The sequence below is a fragment of the Scardinius erythrophthalmus genome, assembly GCF_964197995.2.
Source record: "Scardinius erythrophthalmus genome assembly, chromosome: 3".
Lineage (NCBI taxonomy): Eukaryota > Metazoa > Chordata > Actinopteri > Cypriniformes > Leuciscidae > Scardinius > Scardinius erythrophthalmus.
This window is the reverse complement of record NC_138223.1, coordinates 21,969,221-21,991,133: the sequence shown is the minus strand read 5'-3', so window position 1 is coordinate 21,991,133 and position 21,913 is coordinate 21,969,221. Positions and strand designations below refer to the sequence as shown.

General features: G+C 37.0%; 1 protein-coding gene and 1 pseudogene across 3 annotated transcripts in view; one reads left to right on the top strand and one right to left on the bottom strand.

The window, feature by feature from the left end:
- Positions 1-21,913, top strand: part of LOC308688249 (MSL complex subunit 3-like) — a 386,649-nt gene that overhangs the window by 352,552 nt on the left and 12,184 nt on the right. For both annotated transcript variants that reach the window (XM_081361197.1, XM_081361199.1), the window contains exons 11-12: positions 17,980-18,079; positions 18,166-18,250. In XM_081361197.1, coding sequence (XP_081217323.1) covers positions 17,980-18,079; positions 18,166-18,250 — 185 coding nt within the window. The remainder of the gene's footprint in view (positions 1-17,979; positions 18,080-18,165; positions 18,251-21,913) is intronic.
- LOC308688868 (baculoviral IAP repeat-containing protein 2-like) lies at positions 8,348-15,113 on the bottom strand (annotated as a pseudogene). Its single transcript has 2 exons — positions 15,101-15,113; positions 8,348-9,833 (listed from the first exon to the last, which is right to left on the bottom strand). The product of its transcript is annotated as a baculoviral IAP repeat-containing protein 2-like (transcript).

Below are 21,913 nucleotides of genomic sequence, written 5' to 3'. Positions count from 1 at the left end.
AACGCTCATTGCCCAGAGTTCTTCTCGAAGAACGAGGACGCGCTGGCCCAGACCCGGCCCAGCGGCCCGCTGTATGCTTTTCCCCCGGTCTCTCTGCTGCCTCAGGTCATCAAGAGAATCAGGGAAGCGCGCCACACAGTGCTCCTCTTAGCCCCATACTGGGAGAACCAAGCTTGGTTCCCGGATCTAATACAGCTGGCAGACTCAGCCCCCTGGCCGATACCGGTGAAGAGAGACCTTTTCTCTCAAGCCCGCGGCTCGATATGGCATCCCCATCCAGAGCGCTGTCTCTGCATGCGTGGAGCATCAACGATTACACGCTGATCTGCCAGACGGGGTCATGAACACGATCATACAATCTAGAGCCCCCTCTACGAGGCGGCTCTACATGTCGAAATGGTCAGTGTTTAACAGATGGTGCACTGCTAAGGGGCTCGATCCACAGACATGTGGGGTATCGCGAGTACTGTGTTTCCTCCAAGAGTTACTGGACGCGGGCAGGTCCCCCTCCACGCTCAAAGTCTATGTCACGGCCATTTCAGCGCTCTCTGTTCAGAGCTGGGCCGCGCATTAGGAAGGAACGAGTTCGTCATCCGCTTCCTTAGAGGAGCCAGGAGGATGAACCCCCCGCGACCCCCCTCGGTTCCTATGTGGGATCTTTCACTGGTCTTGGAGGCCCTGAAAGCGCATCCCTTCGAACCCTTGGAAACTGTGGATATGAAATACCTCACGCTCAAAACCGTTTTTCTGATAGCACTGTCTTCAGTCAAACGAGTGGTGGAACAGCTCTTTGTTTCGTTTGGCGGGCGCACCAAGGGTCTCGCCGCCTCGAAACACAGCCTGTCCAGATGGATAGTGGACGCTATTGCTGCTGCTTATGCGTCTAAAGACCTGCAGTGCCCATTGGGCATTCAAGCTCACTCCACCAGAGGCATGGCCTCGTCGTGGGCGTGGTCCAGCGGGATTCCCATTCATGACATTTGTGCAGCGGCAGGCTGGGCCTCCCCCTCCACATTTGTTAGGTTTTACAACCTGGATGTTCCCGCCTTGCAGGCGAAAGTGTTATCAGTCTAAGTCTCGCGTATGCCAGCCCACTATCTGTGCGCGGGCTACGTTGTGTGATTTAGCTCTACTGGTTGAGCTGCACTATGCAGGGAATTGTCAGTTCGGACCGGCCGTGCCGCTCCTAACCCCCTAGTGTGTGCTTATGTACGGCGCTAGCCCTCTTCGGGCCGCCCGGCTCTCTGCTATCACGTTCCCCGGGCTCTCCCTGGGACTCATTCAGTGGATGCTGGGCGCGCACGGCGTTGACAAGGGCGTTCCCGTAGCGTAAGCAACTACGCAATACGAGAGAACCTCTCGTAAGAGAACGTTTCGGTTACTCACGTAACCTCTGTTCTCTCTAGAAGAGGGAACGAGTATTGCGTAGCCCGCCGTGCTCGCACCACGAGCTCATTTCGCTTCATGCGACAGAAACCAGAGAAGCAGCCTCCGAGCCCTGTTTATATACGCTAAGCCACACCCCTTTTCGCGGGCTGTGACGCATTAAGCGCGCCAAGCGCGCTCATTGGTCGTGACGTCACGCCAAGGGCTCAGCGGTAGGCTGCTGCAGTTGCCGCAGGGCAGCCAATGGGCACGCTAGTAAGCTTGCCCTTGGTCTGCAGGCTGCCGCACTGCGTTGACAAGATTATAAAAATTAAGGATAATTTTTGGCTTCAGTATCTCGAGAAAGAAAGGCTTTCCCGTAGCGTAAGCAACTACGCAATACTCGTTCCCTCTTCTAGAGAGAACAGAGGTTACGTGAGTAACCGAAACGTTTTCACTTGTCTGTTAAAACGTTAAAAACAACGTGCTTTAAACTTTTTAAAAAGTGAAGCAATGTAGGCCTATTGGGTAACAGATCAGCGAGTTGTTTTTAATTAAACAAAAGTTTTGTTTTCCATATATATTTAAAACTTTTTAAAAACACTGTATAAAGTTAAAATGCAATGGTTTAGTATTCGTACATTTTACAACGTTATCTGAAAAAAGTTAGAATGTGGTCCTTCACATACAGATTTAAAAAAGTGTTCAAAACAACATCAACTAAAATACAATATGCTACTAACGTTTAGTTTTAAGTTCCGTATTATACATCACTCATCGACGCTAGAAACATGAATGAGTATAGATCATGTGTGAAGCCGAGCCTTACACTAGATTTGTTTATAATTACACTAAATAACATTTATAAAAAAATAAAAACTCATGTTTTAGTTCATTTTGGACTTTTAGTGAAGTTAACAAATATTCACTAACTTACTGATTTATTCTCTCTTCGATAGGATAATCCACATCTCCCAATGGAGAAATCTGATCATTGTTTAAGAATGCGTTTTGGAGTAAAAAATAATGAATCTGTTCAAAACTGTGCTTTAAACTTTAAAACCGTGAAACGTAAGCGATAGGCAAACAGTTTTTTTCACAGACATGTAACACTTTCACATACAACTTTTTAAAATGGTACAAACCGTTAAAATACAAAGGTGTGGTATTTAAAACGTAGCCTATCAGAAAAATGTAAAACAAGTTAGAATGTTTTCCTTCACATACAGATTTTAAAACCTGTTAAAAACTAAAAAGTCAACGTTAAATCATTTAAAACAAGTTATAGAATGTCTTTCACGAACGACTTTTAAATACCAGAAAAATTTAAAATTATGTTTTTTAAGCAATGTTTCAAACGTGAGCATTTAATATATATCAAACAACGTTTTTAAGTAAAACTTTTTAACAATACGATTTGCTGCAAAGTTTTGTTTAGTTTTTAGCTAAAATATCTCTTTGCGCTCCGAAAGCACAACAAGAATGAGAAATAGACTGGCCTGTGAAGCGAGTCTCCGCCCACCTAACACTCTCCCCAACGCGAGCGCATCAGAATTCACGTGTGCAGAGGTAGCTACAGATTTAAATGTTGGTAAATGATTAAACATAATAACTCTAGGTGCACGAGCCGTCTGTCGTCAACATGCGTGGGGTTTTATTCGTATACAAGTACACAAATAAACATCCAACTCTGTTCACAAAGTGAAAGAGGCGAATAATAGGAAGAGACCAAAAGGCGGTATAGCGTTATATCTCTTCTGCACAGCTCACGCATCTCATACGGACATACCCTCTACGTACATGAGCAGTTGTCATTCTACCTCAAATTGCCGTAAATCCTCCAAGTGACCGCTACAATGTGTATGCATTAACATATCATGCAACAGTAGTTAAAATGTCTCAAACTATTTTTAAAAACATTAATACAACTCTTGCTTTACAAAAACTGGTATTAAAACAGGGTAAACTAAATCTACAATTTTGTGTCCTTAGTTTTTTCAGTTAGTCATAGTTATTTCTTTTTTATTCTCTATTTTTACAGACCTAAAATCAAGATGCTTCAAAGTAGGCTATGGATTGGAAGTAAATTACCAAAGACACAAACGACTTTGAACATTTATACATCAGTGTGTTGCTAATCAGAATTCTATATTCTTTAAATAAAGATTCATCTTTATTCATGCTTTAATTTCTTTAAAACAGTCTGATGACATGCAATATTTCTGTGGTTAATTGATTAGTAATGTTGCGAGAGGTTTCCTCATACGAGTAAAAAATGCTTTAGATGTGTTTGTGACAAAACATTGTATTCACTTAGACTTTTTGAATGTATTACTGATCCTTTTTTCTTCTGACCAACTTACATTTCATATTACCTGAGGCGTATCTGTTTCCTACAGTTAGCTGTAGGCCTAATGTTAGTGAACTCTAGGTCTTCTCTTTGTTCATATACGACAGTATTCACATGAATTGACTTGATTTGATAAAATTATGGTTTAAACCATCATCTTGACGTGAGACATTTACATTATATTATTATAGGCTACCGTCCTAGTTTTTAAATAGCGCTAAAATGTATATTTTACATTTGAACCCTTTATGCGGATATAGAATGCCGCACACGGTTCTCTGACATATCTTATCGTGTAAAACATCTATGTAGATCTAGCTAGGCTATGTTTTTAAAAATACCGCGAAACAAACACAAGGGCACATCTTTCTATAAGCGACCCTCAAAATCTGTGCATACAACAAAACACATGTATGTGTACAATGATTTATCAGGAAATTACTTTTATTTGAAGAAAAAAATTAAAATCAGCAGGTGGTTGATAACTATTGAAGCTAAACACCCCTGAATTCGGTAATGCTATACTGATATCACGTTTTAATTTACAAAAAGATAATTCTTAAAATGTTGACTTGTAAGCATTTAACTTTCACATAGTATTTTGTAAAACTTTTACATGAAACACAAACTAATTTAAAAAGTGTTACGTTTTTACATACCATTCATTAAAGGACTCAGAGCTTAAAAGATATATAAGTGTTTCGTTGTAGTGGAGCAGAGTGGACAGCGTCCTCTCACTCCGGAGCCCAATCAGAAATGAAGCTCTGTGACCCTTCCAGAGAGACAGACCCAAACTCCGCCCCTATCCCACCCACAACAGATGTCACCATGGGAAAATACCCCCACCCCTTCGAGCTCCCAAATAGAAAACACATCCTATCATCTCGGTGGCCGAACTTAAATGACCAAAGAAAACCGATACAACGGCTCGAAGAGACCACACCCCCTAACACACCCCTCTCAAAGCTGAGAGGTCAATTTTGATTTAAGGGTGTGTGTAAAAAATGACATCACGTGGGAATCCCTCCCTCCCTCCCTTCCCACAACGTCACAGTCACATGAGCTGTTTAAAAAGGAGCGCAAACAGGACACGAGATACTTGTGGTATTATTCAAGTAGAACACTATGGAACACTAAAACTCCTGAAACACTGATGAAGCTATGGAGGATTCGATCTTAGCGCCGCGAAAAAAAACATAGTTACCAGGACCTGTTTAACGCGATTTCTTCACGAGCCGGCGGATCGTGTGGAATATACGTTTCACTTGTCTGAAGGACGCGCGTATACATATGTTTATGACAAAATCAACAGAGAAGTCAGACTAGTTAACGTGGATAACGACGAACGATAGGCTACACCATAAATTCAACGGAGGACCCTGATTGGATTTTATTGTATACAGAGTATGGAGAGATTTAAAAGATGATGGAAGTGAACCGGTTTTCATAGCAGAGTGGGCTGGATTAACCACGGGTACAAGATAGCCTACCGACTTCTTGCGGATTATATATAAAAAAAAAACACCCAGAGGATTACGTTTACATACTTTGCAGTGATTTTGGAATGGATGTACCCGAATGTTCGTGACCTATTTCTGAGGATGAGCATTTAAAATAGCCCACTACGATTTAAAATTCATGTTTCAATTAATGGAAGGTTTTGGAACAGATTTTTTCTAAAATCACGTAGCTTTTTTAAATGGAGCGACGCATTTGGATCTGTTGATGGATATACGCACCAATAGGATTAACGGCTGCAGCGAATGGATACCCAAAGAAAAGCATCGATTGGCTGAATACATTTTTGTGATTATTTAATCCTTTCTACTTTGAATTGCCAGTGTATAAATTGTGTTATATAAATAAATTTGCTATGCTTTGCTTCGTCTATGTCACAGGAGAAATTATATTTAATTTACAACTCTGTACACTCAAACACCCACCTCACCTCACCTCACCCCACCCCACCCCACCTCACTTTTGGACTGAGCCCTCCAACGTGGGAAAATTCCCATGGTCCACATTTAAAGTTGTACTTTTCACAATCACATACAAAAAAGACATTAAAACAATGTTTATCACTAAAATACAAAGGGTGGTAAACACACATTTGTAAAATGTTAAAAAATTTTGAATTGCAAACATGTTCTAGAATTAAAACATCTAAAACAACATGTATTAAAATTATATCAAGCAAATAGTTCTATTTTCTAACATACATTTGAAGAAAAGTTGTACTTTCACAATTACATAGTGTTTAAAGTCATTAAAACGTTGTATAAGTTGAAAATACATTTGTAAAATGTTAAAACGTTAAAAACTATGTGCTTTAAACTTTAAAAAAAAAAAAAGCAATGTATTGGGTAACAGATCAGCGACTTGTTTTTAATTAAAGAAAAGTTTTGTTTTCCATATATATGTAAAACTTTTTTAAAAACACTGTTTAAAGTTAAAATGCAATTGTTTAGTATTTGTACATTTTACAGCGTTATCTGAAAAAAGTTACAATGTGGTCCTTCACATACAGATTTAAAACCTGTTAAAAACTAAAAAAGTCAACGTTAAATCATTTAAAACAAGTTATAGAATGTCTTTCACGAATGACTTTTAAAGATAGCCTACCAGAAAAAATGGAAAATTATGTTTTTAAGCAATGTTTCAAATGTGAGCATTTAACATATCAGACAACAACAGTTAAAAAATACGTAAAACGAATAGTTTTTAAGCAAAACCTTTTAACATTACAAATCACACTAAACTTTTGGCATTAAACATGCAAAAGTAGTTAAAATATGTCTCAAACTATTTTTAAAAACATTAATACAACTCTTGCTTTACAAAAACTGGTATTACACTAAAACAAGGCACAAAATGTAATATTTCATTTACCCCTAAAGTGGGCATAGTTATTTATTTATTTTTACAGACCTAAAATCATGATGCTTCAAAGTATGGATTGGAAGTAAATTACCAAAGACACAAACGACTTAAACATTTGTGTGTTGCAAAAGCAGAAGCCTATCTTCTTTAAATAAAGATTCACCTTTATTTATACTTTAATTTCTTAAAACAATCTGGTGACCTGCATTATTTCTGTGATTACTTGATTAGTAATATTGCGAGAGGTTTCCTAACACGTATAAAAACTCAGATGTGTTTGTGACAAACACGTCATCTTCACTTAGAAGACTTTTTTTTTAAATGTATGACTGAACCCATTTTTCTTCTGAACAACTTACATTTCATATGAATTACCTGAGCCATTTAACAACCACAGGAAATGCATGTTGATTTCTAAGTTTCAGACACAATGCAAACATCCAATGTTCGAGAAAGCTAATATTGGTGTAATCTTTGTGAGATCTCACTCACAAACGCAAAACTTTGTGTCGGGTGATCCACACATAGCTTTACTAAAAGAAAATATTATGGAAGTCATTTTCAAACTGTGAGTGGGCTATGCTTCAACATGTAATTATACCATATTTTATATATTAATATCATGGTTCCATGTTGTTTTAATGTTTGTTTGTTTGTTATTAACTAATACCTTTTTTAACTAACACTTCAACATCCTGCACAAATTAAAGAAACGTATGAGCTAAGGATGTTCTCTGACCCCAAATAAACGGGTAATAGAGTGTTCACAATCTACAATATACAGTTAGATATTCTCCTACTTCGTATGTGTGTAAATAGTTGTGCTTATGGACTAACTTTAAAACATAATCTTTATACAGAGTCACACGTGTCCAAAACATCCATGTAAGATTCAAAAGACCCAAACCTCTAAGAAAAGAGGCTTCAAAAACATAGTTTATTATAAATTCACAAAAGCATGCAAATGATGACCCTGTTTTACATTTTGTATGTTGGACCGTATGTTTTAGGTGAAGACTTTTCATTGAGAGCTGTCTATAGAAATAAATGACAATTAAGAATTTAAGTGATAGTCTTTCTGTTTGACTAAATTGATACTTCATTTAGTGCAACTTTTCCCTCTATGAATTACACAAAGTGCATGCTGTTTTACACTTAAACTATTACAACAGAATCACATCTGACTATTGCACTGAGAGAGGCATATTCATCCAAGCTCGAGGCTGTTAAACAAAGTTCCACACTTTGGTAAAACCTAAATTCTAGAGGTCAACTGGGTTAAAAGTAAATGCATCATGAGTCATTTAAAACAAATACAGAAAAGCCACTATAGTGATCAGTTTTAGCGTTTGAATTGACATTTTACACATTACACTGTTTACATCTTGTTTTTGTACTGTTTTTGCAAAAAGTGTATAGTCACAGAGCGTGGTCAAACATGTTCATATAGGAATGTATGAAAAACATGAACAAATATTGCATAAAGAGAATTAAATGACGGTCCTTCTAGTATGAGAGTGTTTAAGACTAAACAAATCATATTTATTTTAGAACATCTTTCTGCTATATACAAAACATTGACGTGAAAGTTGAGTATTACACTTTAAACTTGTCTAATTACACTTATTTTGTTATTATTACACAGTTATTTTGTGTGTGTCACTAAACAATATGGTTAAGCTAATGAATTACAGATGATACGTGGTATTTTTACGTGAAAGGAGGGAAAGGAATATTTAACATATAAAAATATTTTAACCTATCGTCAATTTCAATTGTTAGATAAATCATCTAACAATCAACAGTTATATGTGAAACAATTAGAGTTGGTGTAAATTTGAACATCCAAAAACTGTTGTTACTTGGATGATAAATATCTTCACTTTATGATAGGAAAGTACGGACAGCGCCTTTGACCAATCCTCTACATATGGGGCACTTGCACAGAGAAGGTGCACATTCTTTGCACACAACTAGGTGACCACAGGGGATGAAGACAATGTTCACTTCCTTATCCGTGCAAACTTTGCATGTGCGCTCCTCTTGAAGTCTTCTTAACTGTTCCTCCATAGGCAAGTCTGAAAGATCTTGACTCGGGGATGCAGCTTCACTTGTCTGGGCCATCAGTTCTCTCAGCAGGCAGACATCATTCTTCTTGATCCAGTTGCGGAAGACCTCTGCTGCTGTATTTCCTTTCGACAGGACTAACTCAATGAGCTGCCCTGTCTGCTGCTTGACTGTAGTGCAGTTACGAATAATGTCATACTCTTTCTGTGAGATGATGTTCTCCTCTAGAAGATGGTCCATTAAGCTCTGCACGCTTTTTAGCTGCTGTGACATGGCAAGATGATGTTTCTTAAGAAAAGTAAGAAACTCACTTTCTCGCTCCTCCTCTCTCTTCTCATCTTCAGCACTTAGTAAATCAGACATCAACTCTTGAGCGGTTTTGTAATTTTCTCCACTTGCGAGAATTTTGCTTTGAACGGTTTGCTTCACCAGGCCGCACTCAAATCCCATCTCTAAACCAGACTTCACCACAGGATTGTTCATCATCACTGCATCCTCTGAACGGTCTTCTCCAGGACCCAGGTGTACAACAGGTGGATCAACAAATTCTCTTGAGTTGCTGTCTCCATTAGTCAATAGCTGTTCAAATAGTCTTGGAAATCTTGCTTGAATCTGATGAACAAACTCTTGGCCCTTTTCTTCCAACAGGTATTCACATCTTGGAAACCACTTGGCATGTTCTACCCATGGATCATCACCAGGCTCCCAACATCTGAGTCCACCACCACAACAAAAGCACTTCACGTCATCACGACGACCAACATAGTAAAAACCAGCCTTAGCCAATTGGTCTGGTCGAACAGTTATTCTTGAGGGCCAGTAGACAAATGTGTGCAACCTTTCTTCACACTGTTGCATTGCCGCGTTAGATACATTGGAAAGTTCGGATGGAGTTACTGTAGCAAGAGTCCAATTCTGAAAGGTGTCAAGGAGTTCCTGTTCCCAACGCATGTCAGGACTGTGACAAGCCGGAGGTTGCTGGTGAGACATATCCTGGTGAGACATATCCAGGTTAAAGTATACCCACCCCTGCTCCTCCGTTTGGCCTGAAACGGATGGCGTGGTGGTCGATGTTACGGGTGTCGCAGGGGCTGTAGGATGGCTACGTTGCGAAGCGGGGAAAAGGCAGAGTGAGAGGACGACAGGAGGTTGGCGGTGGGTGGGGTAAACTCTGGATGAAGACATAAAAATGTGACCACAGGGCGTGTCCACTCAAGCCCTTCTCTCTGCGGGACATCCCATGACTAGTAGTCATCCATGACAGAACACATAATCTTATTAAAAAAATGTAATGAACTCCTGAACAGATAGAAGGTCGACGTAGGGGGTATGTGGTTCCTCCCCCTATGAAGCAGGAACCGATGCTATAAGAACAAAAACGAATTTTGTTGAACACTACAAAATGTCCTTTCTTCTGTTCTGTTCTGTACACAGAGGGCAAATTAGTTGTATCATTTGAAAAATCACCACACATTTTTCAGAGACGCAATGTGCCTTGGTGGTCCGTGACACAGCGCATCCAGGCGTGGTATGGAAATGGTTGCCACCTCAGGAATACAGTAATTAAAATGCAGAAAACATTCCGCAACTCTTTACAAGGATCTCTGAAATATTTTATAAATATTTTTAATTATTCTAAATATTATTATTATGTATACTATTATAATAATATTTTTATGAGCTCAGACACAACAGAAAAGTTTGTCATTTTTTATTTATTTATTTATTTTTATTTCAACATTATACTTTCGAGTATACATTGAAGTAGTGAAGAAAATGATAGACCGGCAAACCGGGGTTGTGTGCGAAGTCCTGAAATATTTATCAGGACAACAGCTCATCCCGCCCCGCTGGAGGGGTTGTCATCATGACGCCATAAACAGCTGTATAGGATTACATATAATGCCACATTGAATCAGAAGTAGCGTCATGGAGAAGTTATGCATATGCCACCGAGAGATGTCTATAATTACACCAAAAATTTACATATATAAATATACATATATTTTTAAACATATGCATGGGTGAATTGTACGCCATAAGTTCTGTAACAAGCATGTAGAAACTAGTTAGGATGTATTTCATTTTGCCTAGGCTTTAAGTTCATTTTACCAACTATTAAGATGTTAAAGTTTATAGACCTTTAGCGCATTCAAATGAATTGAGTTAAAATTAAAACGTGATATCAGTATAGCATTACCGAATTCAGGGGTGTTTAGCTTCAATAGTTATCAACCACCTGCTGATTTTAATTTTTTTCTTCAAATAAAAGTAATTTCCTGATAAATCATTGTACACATACATGTGTTTTGTTGTATGCACAGATTTTGAGGGTCGCTTATAGAAAGATGTGCCCTTGTGTTTGTTTCGCGGTATTTTTAAAAACATAGCCTAGCTAGATCTACATAGATGTTTTACACGATAAGATATGTCAGAGAACCGTGTGCGGCATTCTATATCCGCATAAAGGGTTCAAATGTAAAATATACATTTTAGCGCTATTTAAAAACTAGGACGGTAGCCTATAATAATATAATGTAAATGTCTCACGTCAAGATGATGGTTTAAACCATAATTTTATCAAATCAAGTCAATTCATGTGAATACTGTCGTATATGAACAAAGAGAAGACCTAGAGTTCACTAACATTAGGCCTACAGCTAACTGTAGGAAACAGATACGCCTCAGGTAATATGAAATGTAAGTTGGTCAGAAGAAAAAAGGATCAGTAATACATTCAAAAAGTCTAAGTGAATACAATGTTTTGTCACAAACACATCTAAAGCATTTTTTACTCGTATGAGGAAACCTCTCGCAACATTACTAATCAATTAACCACAGAAATATTGCATGTCATCAGACTGTTTTAAAGAAATTAAAGCATGAATAAAGATGAATCTTTATTTAAAGAATATAGAATTCTGATTAGCAACACACTGATGTATAAATGTTCAAAGTCGTTTGTGTCTTTGGTAATTTACTTCCAATCCATAGCCTACTTTGAAGCATCTTGATTTTAGGTCTGTAAAAATAGAGAATAAAAAAGAAATAACTATATGACTAACTGAAAAAACTAAGGACACAAAATTGTAGATTTAGTTTACCCTGTTTTAATACCAGTTTTTGTAAAGCAAGAGTTGTATTAATGTTTTTAAAAATAGTTTGAGACATTTTAACTACTGTTGCATGATATGTTAATGCATACACATTGTAGCGGTCACTTGGAGGATTTACGGCAATTTGAGGTAGAATGACAACTGCTCATGTACGTAGAGGGTATGTCCGTATGAGATGCGTGAGCTGTGCAGAAGAGATATAACGCTATACCGACTTTTGGTCTCTTCCTATTATTCGCCTCTTTCACTTTGTGAACAGAGTTGGATGTTTATTTGTGTACTTGTATACGAATAAAACCCCACGCATGTTGACGACAGACGGCTCGTGCACCTAGAGTTATTATGTTTAATCATTTACCAACATTTAAATCTGTAGCTACCTCTGCACACGTGAATTCTGATGCGCTCGCGTTGGGGAGAGTGTTAGGTGGGCGGAGACTCGCTTCACAGGCCAGTCTATTTCTCATTCGTGTTGTGCTTTCGGAGCGCAAAGAGATATTTTAGCTAAAAACTAAACAAAACTTAGCAGCAAATCGTATTGTTAAAAAGTTTTACTTAAAAACGTTGTTTGATATATATTAAATGCTCACGTTTGAAACATTGCTTAAAAAACATAATTTTAAATTTTTCTGGTATTTAAAAGTCGTTCGTGAAAGACATTCTATAACTTGTTTTAAATGATTTAACGTTGACTTTTTAGTTTTTAACAGGTTTTAAAATCTGTATGTGAAGGAAAACATTCTAACTTGTTTTACATTTTTCTGATAGGCTACGTTTTAAATACCACACCTTTGTATTTTAACGGTTTGTACCATTTTAAAAAGTTGTATGTGAAAGTGTTACATGTCTGTGAAAAAAACTGTTTGCCTATCGCTTACGTTTCACGGTTTTAAAGTTTAAAGCACAGTTTTGAACAGATTCATTATTTTTTACTCCAAAACGCATTCTTAAACAATGATCAGATTTCTCCATTGGGAGATGTGGATTATCCTATCGAAGAGAGAATAAATCAGTAAGTTAGTGAATATTTGTTAACTTCACTAAAAGTCCAAAATGAACTAAAACATGAGTTTTTATTTTTTTATAAATGTTATTTAGTGTAATTATAAACAAATCTAGTGTAAGGCTCGGCTTCACACATGATACTCATTCATGTTTCTAGCGTCGATGAGTGATGTATAATACGGAACTTAAAACTAAACGTTAGTAGCATATTGTATTTTAGTTGATGTTGTTTTGAACACTTTTTTAAATCTGTATGTGAAGGACCACATTCTAACTTTTTTCAGATAACGTTGTAAAATGTACGAATACTAAACCATTGCATTTTAACTTTATACAGTGTTTTTAAAAAGTTTTAAATATATATGGAAAACAAAACTTTTGTTTAATTAAAAACAACTCGCTGATCTGTTACCCAATAGGCCTACATTGCTTCACTTTTTAAAAAGTTTAAAGCACGTTGTTTTTAACGTTTTAACAGACAAGTGAAAACTATATATCACAGAATCTTCCGGCTCGTGAAGAAATTGTGTTAAGCATGGCCCGTGCGTTCCTCGTTTTTTTCGTGGAGCTAAAGTCAAATCTTCCATAGCTTCAGCAATGTTTCTCTCTGGAGTTTTCGGAGGGGCAGCCATTGCCATTGTAGATTATCTTGTAAGATCACAGGTAGTATTTCACTGTAAGTTTGCGCTCCTTTTTAAACATCTCATGTGACTGTGACGTTGTGGGGAGGGAGGGAGGGAGGGATTCCCACGTGACGTCATTTTTTACACACACCCTTAAATCAAAATTGACCTCTCAGCTTTGAGAGGGGTGTGTTAGGGGGTGTGGTCTCTTCGAGCCGTTGCATCGGTTTTCTTTGGTCATTTAAGTTCGGCCACCAAGATGACCGGATGTGTTTTCAATTTGGGAGCTTGAAGGGAGTGTGGGAGATTCCCACGATGACATCTGTTGTGGGTGGGATAGGGGCGGAGTTTGGGTCTGTCTCTCTGGAAGGGTCAAAGAGCTTCATTTCTGACTGGGCTCCGGAGTGAGAGGACGCTGTCCACTCTGCTCCACTACAACAAAACACTTTTGTATCTTTTAAACTCTGACTCCTTTAACAATTGGTATGTAAAAACGTAACACTTTTTAACAGTGTTTGTGTTTTATGTAAAAAGTTTTACAAAATACTGTGTGAAAGTTAAATGCTTACAAGTCAACATTTTAAAAATTATCTTTTTGTCAATGTTGTTTTAATGTTTTAACATCTCATTTTTTAATAACTATTTTAGAGAAAAAAATGCAATTTCAACTCATTTCATTAATGTTTTAATGTTTTTTAACCTTAAAAGTTTAACGTTTAAAGTGATGAATGTACATCTGTCTTCTTTAATAAAAAAACACTGATCTCACACTCTGACTATGTTTTTATTTCTTAAAAAAAGTTTTAAATATACACTGTTTAGAACTACTGAGCGTGGGAAATTTCTCACGCTTCAGATGTTCAACCCATAAGGAGGTGTGGCGTAAGTCCGATTTTCCCACGGTGTGTACGTACAGCCCATAAGTGGGAGGAGCTAGCGTGGGAAATTCCCACGGTCAAAGGGGGCGGGGCTTGGAGGGTCATAAAGCAATAAACCTGTCAAAAGTTTGATTGAAAGGACCCTCTACTCTCTCTGTCATTACTGCTGTGCTGCTTGGAACCGTCTGGGGTTGAAGATTTATTTTTCGTTAATTTAGACACTGTTTCAAATAAATACCTATGGTTTTGTTTATTTTCTTCTAATAGGGTTGAAAAATAAGCAGATCTAGCAGCTTTTAAGGCCTCTCTGTACGCAATCGTGCTCTCTTTCCATGAAATGCGAAAAAACTCGGTAAACGCTTTAGATTACAGCCCGGAAAGGACTGTGCAATTAAAGCGATTTTACAGTGTAACTTCCTGTAATTATAGTGTACCTATAAAGTACTTACATGTAAGTATAAGGGAACAACATGTAAAGTTTGGGGAATAAAGGAGAATAAAAAAAATATATATATATATAAATACTGTGTAAGTATTATAGAGGTATAGGGGTACTAAGGGGTACTTATTCTACTATTATGATACAACAATCACATCTGGGACCAATTTAGCAAGAACACACACTGTGTACCTTTTTGTAATAATGGTGTACCAATACAAACTGTATAGGCTTTTTTTAAATTACAGGGTACATATCTATGCATTTATACCGTAATCTTTTTAACAAAAGTGCACTGAAAACGAATACAATTGCAACTTTTGCTTAAATATTGGGGAAAGGTACATGTACATGTTTCATGTAGTGATGCTTGTTACCCTCTTGTTCCATGTAGTTACAGGGTAAATACAATAAAAATACATACACACAATCTTATATCACTCACTCTGAAACCTTTATTTGAAAAACAACTTAATTCAAAACAGATTTACAACACTTATTTTTCGTTTAAAACTGTTTTTTTTTTTTTTTTGTCTTAACAGTCTTGAAAGAAAGTAGCATGTTTTGTCCCCCTTTTTTCTCTTGCTTGGCTTCTTCCTTTTGTACCTCTTCTTTTTCTTTCTTTCCACTAATGAATCTGAAGAAATCATGTCTCTTGCTATTCTGTATTAAATGAAAATGCAGTACACCCAGATATACGTCCTCACGATTTACTCATCTTTTACCCTCTAAGATGTACAGTATACGACTTTCCTTCTTCAGATTAACACAAATGAAGGTTTTTAGAAAAATAAAAATATATATCTCTGGGAATACATATAATGCAAGCTCATCTGTTCCTAAAAGTTGGAGCATCAAACAGCTCATACTGCAATAACTGTAGTAATCTATATGACCCCAATGGATGGATCAATGTCGTCTGAAGTGAAACGACAGGTGTTTGTAAGAAAAATTACAATATTTTAAACTTTTTAAACTGTAGACTATCGCTTCAGACCTGTAGACTATCGCTTCAGACCAACTGTAATAAGTTGTTTTTTTAAATAAAGGTTTCCGAGTCAGTGATATTAGATTGTGTATGTATTTTATTGTACTTACCCTGTAAGTACATGGAACAAGAGTATATTCCCCAGTATTAAAAAAAAATTGCAATAGTTTTAGCTTTACTTGCCTTGAAACATGTAAGCCCAAACTTAAACATCTGCACTTTTGCTATATATATAAAAAAAAAAAAAAAAACTGTATAAATACATAGATATGTACCCTGTAATTTTTAAAAGGCCTATACAGTTTGTATTGATGCACAATTTTACAAAAAGGTACACAGTGTATGCTCTTGCTAAATTGCTCCCAAATGTAAGATTGTTGGATCATAATAGTAGAAAAAGTACCCCTTAGTTCTATAATACTTACAATATAATTATTTTTTTTAAATGTTTTGTTACCCCTTTATTCCTCAAACTTTGCATATTGTTCCCTTATACTTACATGCAAGTACTTCATAAAAGTTACGCTGTAAATTCATCTTAATTACGCAGTACTTCCCGAGCTGTAATCTAAAGCGCTACCAAAAACTCTAGTTTTGTTTTCTTCCAGTTGCGCTCCAATTTTCTGGCTGCTCTCATAAGGGCCGGAGTGTGCTTGTTTTTACCACAGCGTTGGACTATTTTCTTTGATCTTTTTTAAGCGCAAAGAAGCAACTGTGTCTAAGTTGCTGGAAAAGAGAGAGTTAAACGTTTCTGTCGCAATATCGAGTTCTTCTAAGCTGTTCATCTGCTGAGGAGATGAAAGTGATCAGGAATATTATTAATAAAGCAATCTTTAGTGGCAGAAGTGATAGGTCTAACATATTTGTAACATGGAGTCGACTTTGCAGCCTTGAATAAATGAAGTTTACACAAGACTTGATAATGATCTAAGATGTCATCGCTCTGCTGTAGAATTTCAACGGCATCAACATTGATTCCATGTGATAATATTAGATCTAGTGTATGATTATGACAATGAGTAGGTCCTGACACATGTTGTCTAACTCCAATAGAATTCAGAATGTCTTTAAATGCCAATCCTAATGCATCTTTTTCGTTATCTTTCGTTTTTGGAGTTTTTTGTATGTCCTAATTCGGGGAACAGACACAGTCTCTATATGATGATATCTAGGTGAAAGAGTCTCTATGTGATGTGATTTATCTGACCTCAGTGACGTGAGACAGCTAGCAGACGGTCGGTTTAGCCAGTCTGTCTGCTTCCTGAACTGGGCCCCAATTCATGTTTGAGCTCTAAGACTATGTGCCATACATTTTTTTATAAAAATGTAATCCTGAATTTGTTTTTGTATTATTGTTTATTTATGGTGGTGCAGTTCCTGTCTTAAAGGGGTATTAAAAGACTTGTCAAAAATCACTTGGCATTGGATGTTTTTGGTGATCTGATCACAAGTGGCCAACCAAAATGTAATGTTTTTTTCTCACCTGGTATTAAACACCAACTTCGTAGCACAAGTCATTTTTTGATTACCGTGAACATTTAACAAACTGAATTGATAGTTTAAATAATACACAAGTAAAAAAAAATGGAACAAATATTTGAAAATACATATGAATTTAAATCTCACTGTCTTAAAGTGCAAAGATTAAGCAAGCTCTGGAAAGATAGCAAAGTGGAGTGTCAAAAGCCTTTGTGAAAACCTTTTTTTTTTTTTTTTTCACTACAAACATAGACTGTGAATGTGGGGGCTTATAATCTTTCTGGATTTGGGGGTTTTAAACAGTAGGTGACAGAAAAGTTAATAAAGTGAGTGATAAATGGCTTGTGGTGGGCAAGCATTGCATCACAACTATGTATCATTTTATTATACTGATTAAAATGGTAATCGTGCTCCCACAAAAGGAACCACAGGTTCAGACATTTGATGCATGCATTTAACAGAGAGGATTCAGATTCCCCACTAAAAGCACCAAAACAGCAGCACTGCAAACTCCCAAGATAGTTGACATCCGTTGAGTAGAATATTGGATTTTGTTGTGGTGTCAAAATTGGCATTGATAATTTCTCTGCTATTGATTTTAATGTTGTAATCAGCCTAGCTGCACTGATTCTCTGTAAAGTTTTAAACATTATCTTTGTGTATGTTTGCACTGTTAGAGATGTAGGACCTGTTCTTAGCATGATCTGGTTCAATACTGCTTGTATGCCTATAATCTCATTTACAGAATTAGCTCATTAAATTGGCTTACCTCTATGTGATTGTCTTTAGGTTCTGAGCTGGAGACTGACACCGGATAACTACCCTCAGAGCGACCAGCTTCCACCTCCCTCTTACCTCTATGGCTCTCAGCACCTGCTTCGGCTATTTGGTTAATATCAGCTTTTTTTTATGTTAAAAAGTGTTAAATTATTTAATTCATTAATTAATTCATTAATTAATGCCTTTTTGTTTTAGTGAAACTTCCAGAAATCCTGAGGAAGATGCACATACCAGAAAAGAACCTGAGGGCACTAGTGAAACACTTTGAGCTTTTCCTCAGGTGCAGATTTAAAAAAAAAAAAATATTAAATTGCATGCATATGATTAACTTGAATGCACATAAATACTTTATCTAAGGGAAATGTGTGAGAGGTGTTTGTAAATCATTGTTTTGTAGTTTCAAGGTGTTCTTGCTAAATCACTTTATAGAGAACACAAAGGCGAGATGGATAAAACAAATATTGATTATATTTCTAATACAAGTTATATTTCAACATGTGTCCTATCTACTAAAATTTATAAGTACACATCTAAGACATAGCCATAGAAATATGATTCTCAATGAAGCCCATGTCCACAAAGTTAGGACTAGGGGTACATTCCAACTATCAAATTTACAGGGAAATTAAAAATGTTGCTCCATCCGTACAGTTTGAGACATCGCTATATAAGTTAATGAGATTGCACATTCCTTGATTGCACGTTCTAGCGGCTAGCATTGATCACAAACCCATATGAGAATTTGTGATATTTCAGTTCAAAACTACAAACATGAATAAAAAATGGCTAAAGTGTTAGAAACTGACTGTGCTTCATCACTTTATTGCATACTCTTCTTCTATGCACTTAAAATTATGTACTTTATCTTCACAAATAGAGTGCATACATTTAGGACTCAAGTAAGTAAAAAGTCACTAGTGAATGAATCAGTGTTTTTTAACAAATTTGTTGAGAAATGATTCATGACTCGCTCATAAAGTCAGTCATTCAGACTTCACACAACAATGTAACCTGAAAAAAGAGTCACTGAAAAATACCCACCGCTAATGCACAGACTGACAATCCATCCGTCTGGAATGCGCAAACATAAACAAGCAATGTGGAATGCTGTTTGACCAGATTAGAGGAACAGAACCTGTTAATATAAAACTTTATAATGATTGTTTTATCATCGGTAAGACTGGTTAGTGATTATTACCTATATTGCACAGTCAGGTTTTTTTACACTGAAATGCAGCATGGGAGAGTGGCAAACATTTTTCCTAAAAAAGTAGCCCATTCACTGTCATTTGTTGTCCCAGAAAGTGATTGACAACAAGTGACTGCCGAACTGGAAGAACAATCGAGTGAAATATCTAGTTACCTAATACATTTTTTATTTTTTATAAGTGACATTGCAAATAATAACTTAATTGGTAACAGCATGTAGTGTCATATCATTCTGATTTAATTTAAAGGGGCTGTTTTACACGACACCATTTTCAATTAAAAACATAAAACTTTTAATGTGTTTTGGCAGTTTGTTTACACGACAACGGCTTTTTGGGTGCATGAAAATGCAAACTTTTGAAAACAGGGTTTCAAAGTGCAAGTTTTTGAAAACGGCCTCTGTGTAAACAACAAAAAAACAAATCTCTGAAGATGACGATATCATGCACATGCATGTTATGTGTTCAGTCTATAGTGTTTCATCGCCATCTAATGACCTGGCAGCAGAATACAGCGTTTTTAGTTGTTTTCGCAGATACGTGTGAATGGGGATCGTTTTGACAATGTATGTACGTGGACAACTTCTCCATTTTAAGCATATCGTTGTCGTGTAAATGTACCCAAATTTGCCTTTGAAAATATATTTTAGGGGAAAATATTGCCCCTGATGAAAAACTTAAATTCTGACACTGATAAATGGCAATAAATACTCTTCTATATATCTTATTTTAACTGAGAGAGCACTTCCTGTTTTATTTCCTGTATTATAATGACTGTTTAACATTTACCCCTAAAATTTGACTAGGCTGGGCATGCTGCATATTTGTTTTTCTAGGGCTCAGCCTCACTTTTTGTGTAGTTTGTCAATGTTACTTCATATACACAACTGTTCAACTGTTTGTTAAAGGGGTGGTAATAAAATACCCCACAGTCAAGTCACCTTTATTTATATAGCGCTTTTTAGTTGTCAAGTCAAGTCATCTTCATTTATATAGCGCTTTTAACAATGTAGATTGTTTCAAAACAGCTTTACAGAGATAAACTTATAATTTAAGTTAACAGATATTGTTTTGGCTTTATAGCGGTTCTTTAATAAAGTTATTTTCCAGCTAAAGTTAGTTTTGATTGATTTGCTTCCGTCGCAACGATCATTTGTTATTAAATTTGGGGCTGCTAAGATGACACCATTCTCTCTACATAGACTTTAAATGCGAACCTGTGAGAAACGCTGATGGCGGTCACATGCGCATTAAGAATTGGTTCTATAGTTATGTGCGTTTGAATATATGTGCGTAGGTTTGGAATTCCCTACAAACCAAGCCTAAACAAAGTACTGGCGTTTCCTTATAATTTTTGATACAGAATTTTATTTTATTTTATCAATTCGGGGTAGATACGCGAATTGAGTTTCCCGACAACGCTTTATCTGTAGAGTGGTAAAGGAATCCTCCATAGGGAGAGACTAGTTGGCACTTCAGCACTGCGTTGGATCGGGTACAGGCGAAGGTCCTTCATCAGATCTGGATACGGCCTGAATCCGGCAGGCTGCTGGAAAACCTCGGGATAAACAAAGACACTAAAATTAGCGTAGATGCCATTCTTCTTATGATGTAACGAGTACATCAGGATTTATGGGAAGTGTTCCTGGTTCCGGCTGGCCTAATCTATGCAGCCTAATATGGAATTATAGAAGTCTATAATGTGTTATTTGTATGCTAGGTCAAAGAGATGTGTTTTTAGTTTAACTTTGAACTGACAGAGTGTGTCTGCTTCCCGTGTGTCTGACAATGTTAGGAAGACTGTTCCAAACTTTTGGTGCTAAATAGGAGAAGGATCTACTGAGTTGTGTATGTCCTAATTCTGGGAACAGACACAGTCTCTATATGAAGATATCTAGGTGAAAGAGTCTCTATGTGATGGGATTTATCTGACCTTGGTAACGTGAGACAGCTACCAGACGGTCGGTTTAGACAGTCTGTCTGCTTCCTGACCTGAGGCCCAGATTGTCATGTTTGAGCTCTAAAACTATGTGCCATATTACTAGAGAGAAGAGCAGCACCATCCCAGGAGGGATGAATACCATCTCTTTTCAACAGGTTAGGTCTGCCCCAAAAACTTTTCCAATTGTCTATGAATTCTATATTATTTTGCGGACACCACCTTGACAGCCAGCCATTGAGTGAGGACAATCTACTGACTATCCCATCACCCCTGCGAACAGGATCTAAAGCCCTTGCGCTCTTACTATTAACCTCGATTAAAGTTTGGATGCGTATCTCTAGTTCTGAAATCTTCTCCGCCAGCCTGACTATCTCTCTGCATTTATCACATGTAAAACCTGTGCTGGCAGAGAAGGCTATGCTATACATGTTACATGAGGTGCAGGTGACAATAAGAGGAGAAGATGACATGACTCACCGTGTTTGTTGACTGATACTCACCACAGTTTTTCGATGAACTCGTAAAAGGCGCAAGAGAAAAAAATAAAAAAATAAATAAAGAGCGCACGGAAGGCGCGAGCGCACTAGAGAATGAATAAATAAATAAAAAGCGAACGGAAGGCGCGTGAGCGCTAGAGAATAAATTAATTAATTAATTAAGAGCGCACGGATGGCATGCTAACAGGCTAGCGAATTACTCACGTGTTGTGCTAGCAATGACGATTTAGATTGAAGCTAGCGATGTCAGGTTAATGTGTGATGTTGATTAAGTTATATTTAGCAGTATAAATAAC